Genomic DNA, 8,066 nt, shown 5'->3' with positions numbered 1-8,066 from the left:
GCTGCGAGGTCGTGTCTGACCCATTGTGACCCCATGAACAACGTTCCTCCAGGCCTTCCTGTCCTCTACCACCTTCTGGAGTCCATTTAAGCTCACGCCTACTGCTTCAGTGACTCCATCCAGCCACCTCGTTCTCTTGTCGTACCCTTCTTCTCTTGCCCTCAACCTTTCCCAGCGTTAGGCTCTTCTCCAGTGAGTCATTCCTTCTCATTCGGTGGCCAAAGTATTTGAGTTTTAGCTTCAGGATCTGGCCTTCTAAAGAGCAGTCAGGGTTGATCTCCTCTAGGACTGACCGGTTTGATCGCCTTGCAGTCCAAGGGACTCGCAGGAGTCTTCTCCAGCGCCATAGTTCAAAGGCCTCATGGCAATAGAATAGACCACAATACAATAGCACTAGCACTTAGACTTACATATCACTTCACAGTACTTTACAGCCCTCTCTAAGCGGTTTACAGAGTCAGCTTATTACCCCCAACAATCTTGAGGCTCGTGGGGGGATATTCAGACGCTGCAGGAAAAGGAGCGTCGGGTGGGGCGCGGGGGATTTTTAAAAATTTCCCCCAGGCGTGATTTCGCGTGGATTCTCCACCACTCGGAGGACGATCTTCCCCGGCTCTAACCTCTCTGGAGATTCTCAGCCCCACCCAGGGTCGCGGTTTGTCCCAGAGGTGCTTTTTCAAAAGGCAACTGGACTTTCTTGGTTTTTTTGCATTTTATTTTATTTTTATTTATTTTAATTCCATTTATATCCCGCCCTTCTCCGAAGACTCAGGGCGGCTTACAAGCTTAGCAGTAGCCTTCATGCTATGTATATGCCTGCTTATTAGGGCTTTCACACACACCCCCAAGCGGCATTATTACAAAGTCAGCTTAATTGCCCCCAACAATCTGGGTCCTCATTTTACCTACCTCGGAAGGATGGAAGGCTGAGTCAACCTTGAGCCTGGTGGGATGCGAACCTGCACTAATTGCAAGCAGCTGGTGTTACTTAAGGAGGCATTAGCCCACTGCTCCACCAAGGCATTGAAGACGTTTCGCTCCTCATCCAAGAAGCTTCTTCCGTTCTCCGGAGTTCTTCAGCGAACCGAGGAAGCTTCACAGGGGTGAGGAGCGAAATCCGCCTTCCAAGCCCAAAACCAAGAAAAGAGGGGGTCTCCGGTGCCCTCTGAGCTAGCTTGCTTTCTTGCAGACGTTTCATTTCTCTAAACTAGGTAACATCATAGTTAGGGGCAACAAAGTGTCTGCGAGAAAATAAGCCAGCTCAGAGAACACCAAGGACCCCACAGTCCTCCTCCTCCTCCTCCTCACAAACCCCGCTCCTTTCTAGCACTGATGATGTTACCTAGTTGGGCACTGAAACATCTGCAAGAAAACAACCCAGCTCGGAGAGCACCAAGGACCCCACAGTCCTCTTCCTCCTCTCTGCAAACCCCTCTCCCTTCTAGAACTGATGATGTTACCTAGTTGGGCAATGAAACATCCGCATCCCCTCGGGGTCGATCCCGTGGCTACACGTATTCTTTCTTCATTGCTGAAAAACCAAGAAAGGTCCAGTTTTGCCTCTTGAACAAAGCACCTTTTCGGTGTGTGTGGGGGGGGGAGGAGGGGGGGGGAACCAAACCTGCGACCCTGGATGGCTGAGAGTCTCCAGAGAGGCAGAGAGCGGGCAAGATCGTCCTCCGAGTGGCGGGGAATCCACGCGAAATCGCGCACGGGGGAAGATACCATAATAATAATAATAATAATAATAATAATAATAATAATAATAATAATAATAATAATAATAATAATAATAATAATAATTAATAATAATATAATAATAATGATGATAATAATAATGGTGATAATAATAATGATGATGATGATGATAATAATAATGATGATGATGATAATGATAATAATAGTGATGATGATGATGATAATGATAATAATGATGATGATGATGATAATGATGATGATGATGATGATGATGATAATGATAATAATAATAATAGTGATGATGATGATGATGATAATGATAATGATGATAATAATAATAATAATTAATAAATAATAATAATAATAATAATAATAATAATAATAATAATAATAATAATAATAATAATAATAATAATTAATAATAATCCAGCCTGCAAGCGTCCGAGAGATTCCCCCCGCGCGCCTCCAGCCGGCTCTCTGCCAACGGAGCGGCCGGCGCCGGAGAGAAGGAACGGAGAGCGCGGAATGAACGGGCGGCCGCTGCTCTCCAACGACCCGCCCCTAACGGCGAAGGGGAGCCCCCCCTCCCCGAGGTGCCCCCCCTCCCGCCAGCATCGCCTCCACCCCACCCCACCCCACCTCGCCCGACGACGACGACGACGAGGAGAAGCCCGCCCGGGACGGCGATGACGCCTCCAGCCCGAGGTGGCCGTTTTTTTGGCCCCTTTCGCGGCTGCCAAGCCAGACGCGGCCGGGATCTTTTTTTTTTTTCTTGCGCCCGGCTGCAGGCTGATGCGGGAAGGCTGGGAAAACACACACACCCCGCGCCCCCCACCCTCACCCCGTTTTAGTCTTCCGGGGAAAAACAACATCCACCACCAAAAACCCAGGTTTGACGTTTCCTTTGCACCCGCAGCCCGGGTTACGAGACTTCCTGGAAGGGGACCCGAGCAGGAAGAGACAAAATTGACACGTGGACCTTTTCTCTCTCTCTCTCTCTCTCTCTCTCTCTCTCTTTCTCTTTCACTCTTCTTCTTCTTTCCCTGCCAAAGACGGACGGAGGTGATGCTTGCCTGAATTTTGTCTCCGGTGCCAAACCTGGAATTAGTCGTGGGGAGGGCTATCTTCAGGGCGGAACCCCCCCCCCACACACACAAACCTCATTTTCCCCCAAATCAACGGCCTCCCCCCCCCCGTTTTTTGCTTTTCATCCTCTGTTTCCAAATCCGACTTTTAAGCTCCATCTCTTCTCTGGGAACAGGAGTAGCTGGATTGCAGTGGTGGCGGTGAGCAAGTTAGAAAACTTTTTTTTTCTCCCTCTCTTTCTTCTCTTTCTTCTTTCCCTGCCAAAGACGGACGGAGGTGATGCTTGACTGAATTTTGTCTCCGGTGCCAAACCTGGAATTAGTCGTGGGGAGGGCTATCTTCAGGGCGGACCCCCCCCCCCCACACACAAACCTCCTTTTCCCCCAAATCAACGGCTTCCCCCCCCTCCCCCGTTGCTGCTTTTCATCGTCTTTCCTCTTTCCAAATCCGACTTTTAAGCTCCATCTCTTCTCTGGGAACAGGAGTAGCTGGATTGCAGTGGTGGCGGTGAGCAAGTTAGAAAACTTTTTTTTTCTCTCTCTCTCTCTCTCTCTCTCTTCTCTTTCTGGCAGTCTCTTGTGGATGCTTCCAAAGAGTCTGTCCTCTCAATTTTCTCCTCCCGGGTAGATGGGAGCTTCTAACTCTCTCTCATTTTTATTTTGCCTGATTTGTTTTTTCATTTATGGATTTATTTTTTCCCCCTTTCCTCATGTTGATTAAGCCGTTGAATGGCCTTGAGCGTCGGCAATGATGGAGCGCAGGATTTGGGGGCCAACCTGCTCGCATCCCAACATCACAAGCATCATCATCAAGCACCACCCGTAAGAAGCCCCCAACAGGAAGACACGAAAAAAGATGGAGGAATCGGGAATGTCTTTTGGTCCAGGTGAGAATCGGTGGCCCTCTTCGCTTTGGGGACCTTTTCCAAGCCTCCAAGCTGGTGGCTGTCTGCCTGTCCATTCCCACCGTGGAGAACCTTGGCTGGGTCTGAAATGACGTGAATGGTTGCAAACCAAGCCCCCCCCCCCCCGGGTGAGAGTGTTCATCCCAGCTGACCTGATCTAGTAAAATGTAAGCATGGCTGATAATGGTTGCAGGCAGTCCTCGACTTACAACAGCTCGTTTAGTGACCGTTCAGAGTTACAACGGCACTGAAAAATGTGACTTATAACCATTTTCCACCGTTACAACCTTTGCAGCATCCCTAGAATCACGTAGTCAAAATTCAGGTGCTTGGCAACTGGTTCATATTTATGACTGTTGCTGTGTGTCCCAAGGTCACCTGATCTGCTTTTGCGACCTTCTGACCAGCAACGTCAATGGGGAAGCCAGATTCACTTAAGAACCGTGTTACTAACTTAAAACAGCTGCAGGGGTTCATTTAACAACTGTGGCAAAATGGGGCAAAACTCAATAAATGTCTCACTTCACAACAGAGATGTTGGGCTCAGCTTTAGTCCTAAGTCGAGGACCACCTGTAGCATTGTGGTGAATCCAAATAATATTCAGGGAAAGACAGTAGCAAATAACTTGCAGACGAGTAATCTTCGGTTTACAACCTTCATTTAATAACCATTCAAAATGACAATGGCACTGGGAAAAAGTGATTTATGACCAGTTCTCATACTTACAACCATGGCAGCATTCCCCACAGTCACATCACCCAAAGGTGTTGTTTTTTTTCTTCTTCTCCAAAAGGCCAACTGGACTTTGTTTTTCCTTGAAGAGGTTTTGCGTCTTGTCCAAGAAGCTTCTTCAGTTCTCCTTCAGTACAGCATCTTCTTCAGAGCTGAAGAAGCTGCTTGGATGAGAAGCGAAAAGTCTCCAAGGAATAAGGAAGTCCTCTTGCCTTTTTGATAAAAGCACCTTTGGGACAATCACGACTCGGATGACTGAGAATCTCCACGGACACCTTGATCAAACTTTTGAGTGCTTGGCAACCTTCACGCCTTTGCAATGGTTGCAGCGCCCTCCCCACCCCCCACCCCCGGCTTCACACGATTGCCATTGGCACCCTTCCTGGGGGAGCTCCTGACAAACAAAATCCACGAGGGAAGTCAGATTCGTTGAATGACCCCATGGTTTACTTAACCACTGCGGTGGTTTGCTTAACAACCGTGGCATAAAGTTGGTAAAATGGGGGCACAACTTAACAACTGCCTTGCTTAGCAATGGAAATTTTGGCTGAGTTGTGGTTGTAAGTCGAGAACGACCTGTGGCAGAGGTCACCAAGCATGCGCCCGCTGCAAACGGGGCGGGGCTAGCATCCCCGTAATAAGTGCCCGCTGCAAACGGGGCGGGGCTAGCATCCCCGTAATACTAGCCCTGCCTCGGTCTTGCGTGGTGCAGCACCTTATTTATGCACCCTGCGGTGCGGCGGCGGCTGTTTGTACACCTTGCAGTGTGGTGGCGGACCGTTTTTGTGCCCCGTGGTGTGGCGTCCTGCTTTTGCACCCTGCGGCTGTGGTGCTAGCACAAGTGAGGGTGTGTGCGTGCACACGCACGCGCACTGGCCAGCCTGTCCCACAGCCCGGTTGCCAGAAGGCTACGGTCCACTACCAGGCCGTGGCCCTCAGGTTCGGGACCCCTGACCTATAGTATCACCAAGTAAGCAATTTAAATGTATCTCTGAGGACCTCAGAAATTCCCCTTTAGCAGAACACTAACTTCATTCATGTAAGGGACGCGGTGGCTCAGTGGGTTAGGACGCTGAGCTTGTCGATCAGAAGGTCGGCAGTTTGGTGGGTCGAATCCCAAGTGCCGCGTAACAGAGTGAGCACCTGTTACTCGTCCCAGCTTCTGCCAACCTAGCAGTTCGAAAGCACGTAAAAATGCAAGTAGAAAAATAGGGACCACTACGGTGGGAAGGTAACAGTGTTCCGTGCGCCTTTGGCGTCTAGTCATGCCGGCCACATGACCACGGATACATCCTCGGACAAGCGCTGGCTCTTTGGCTTTGAAATGGAGATGAGCACCGGCCCCTAGAGTTGGAAACGACTAGCACGCATGTGCGGGGGAACCTTTACCTTTACCTAACTTCATTCATACGTTTTTGGAAATCACTGCTGGGTATTGTCACTTCTGTAAATCTATGAAAAGAAAGGGTGAACTTGATCCAACCCTACGTGGAAAGAAATCAGAAGTGTAAATAAAAGTCATTTTTTTAGACTGGATTCAAATGGGGTGATCTCCCCTTTGGAGCCCTGACAAGTGTGACTTGATGCTACAGCGTTTCTCAATCTTGGCATCTTTAAGATGCGTGGACTTCAGCTCCCAGAATTCCCCAGCCAGCTCTGCTGAGAGGCTGCCGGAACTTTGAATCAAGTGGGAAGTACCTCTTTTGGGGTCTGCCATAACTTTGAATGGTCACAAGTCAAGGACTACCTGTATCGTAGTTCAGACAAAGAAGGACCTGGTGGTCAGTCTGTACCAGGGGTCTTCAAACTTGGCCCTTTTATGACTTGTGGACTTCAACTCCCAGAATTCCTCAGCTAGCGTGCCTGGCTGAGGAATTCTGGGAGTTGAAGTCCACAAGTCATAAAAGGGCCAAGTTTGAAGACCCCTGATCAAATACCAAGAATCCAAAGTGGAAGAGATGAAAGCGAGGAATTTAAGACCACCCATATGTGACAATCCACTGAAAGATTGATTGGGAATCTGATGAGCTTACCAAAGTAAAATACAAAAGAATAATAAATAATAATGCCCACTTATAATGGTACAATAAAAAAAATAGAAATATTTACTTATTTTTTTATTCAATTTCTATAGCTATCCAGAATTGCTTGTTTGACATGGGTGGCTATAGAAATTGAATGAATGAATGAATGAATGAATGAATGAATGAATGAATGGGGAAGTCAAGACTTATACAAGTTGTCTTTCACTTGCAACTGTTTAATGATGACCTCAGTAAAAGTGATTTATGACCTGTCCTTACATTTATGACCTTTAGCCACAACCACAATCATAATATCACAATTTTGGGCAGTTTGCAAATGGTTTCCATTTAATAACTGGTTGCAGTGTCCTGCAATCATGGGATCGTAACTTAGGACCTTCCCAGCCGATTTCCATTTTTCCAACAACAAAAAAATTCATTTGGGGAAGCTGGATTTGCTAAACAACCATGTGACTGTGGTGATGTGGTTACTCGCTTTACGACCGCCCCAATTTATAATGGAAATTCCAATCCCAGTTGTGGTCGTAAGTTAAGGACTACCCGTACACCCAAGCAATATATAATATGGTTAACGTATATCAGTCACATAATAATGTTAAACGTTTGTGATCTTTGCATTCCTAGCTGATCAGGGCTGCATGTGACCCGTAGATAAATATGGAACGGATTCGCTGTTACTCTTTCCCAGTAATATTCTTTTTAACTTCCTAATTTAATATATGGCCTGCGGATTTCCTGGTGAGACCTCCTCCAAATAGATCTGAACTTCCTTAGCTTTTGAAAGCAGCAAAATTGGCCAGCTGCCATCCAGCTGTCACTAGCATAGCCAGACAGCATTGTATATAGAATTAGTCCTTGCTTAATGACCAATTGTTTAACGACCGTTCGAAGTTATGATGGACCTCAAAAAAGGGACTTAGGGCCTGGATTCAGCGTTAAGACATCAGCCCTCTTTCCCCCAGGCTCATGGGATTACATTCTAGGCTCTTGGTAACTGGCCTGCATTTACAAATGTTTGCAGCATCCGGCAGTCACGTGACCATGATTTGCAAGAGGTTTTTTTTTTCTTTTTTCTGAAAACCGGTGTTTACTTCTAATGTCCGGCAAAACACACATATTGCAGACAATGGGTTTGTTTTACGACTGCAGCATTCGCTTTATGACTGCTGCATTTGATTTATGTCAGTCACATGGATGCCTCAACTTACAACCATCGTGACATGACGGAAATTCCGAGCGCCATTACAGTCATAAGTCAGTGACTACCTGTACTGATTTTTTCTTCTTCTTCCACTGTGTCTTAACAGAATGATGTCTCTGGGATCGGTGTTATTTCACGGGCATTATGTAGAGGCTTAAGAAGCTTTGCAATTATTCTTCTTTGTCAAATCCTTTAGGTGCAATTTTATTTATTTGTTAAATGTACCGTATACCCTGCCCCTCTCATGGATAAGGCAACTCCGGGAGGCTTACGAATGATAAAAAGATAAATATAAAAAGAATTAAAATTAAGAAGAGTTGTTTTTGCAATTACATTTCCTGCTGTTGACTTGTTAGGAGATTAGAATTAAGATGCTCTAAGACAGGGGTGTCAAACTTG

The 8,066-nt window shown here is 46.8% G+C and overlaps 1 protein-coding gene across 1 annotated transcript in view; it reads left to right on the top strand.

Moving 5' to 3' along the window:
• Nucleotides 1-2,865: 2,865 nt before the first annotated feature.
• The window catches only part of SLC17A9 (solute carrier family 17 member 9), a 40,515-nt gene continuing 35,314 nt past the window's right edge, over nucleotides 2,866-8,066 (top strand). Inside the window, exons 1-2 of the mRNA XM_081323115.1 lie at nucleotides 2,866-3,291; nucleotides 3,506-3,670. Of these exons, the coding sequence (XP_081179241.1) occupies nucleotides 3,513-3,670 (158 nt within the window). The 5' untranslated portion in view covers nucleotides 2,866-3,291; nucleotides 3,506-3,512. The remainder of the gene's footprint in view (nucleotides 3,292-3,505; nucleotides 3,671-8,066) is intronic.

The sequence above is a fragment of the Vipera berus genome (genome assembly GCF_964194415.1).
Source record: "Vipera berus genome assembly, chromosome: 3".
NCBI classification, from domain to species: domain Eukaryota; kingdom Metazoa; phylum Chordata; class Lepidosauria; order Squamata; family Viperidae; genus Vipera; species Vipera berus.
The sequence above is the reverse complement of the archived record's forward strand: the minus strand, read 5'-3'. Positions and strand labels throughout refer to the sequence as shown.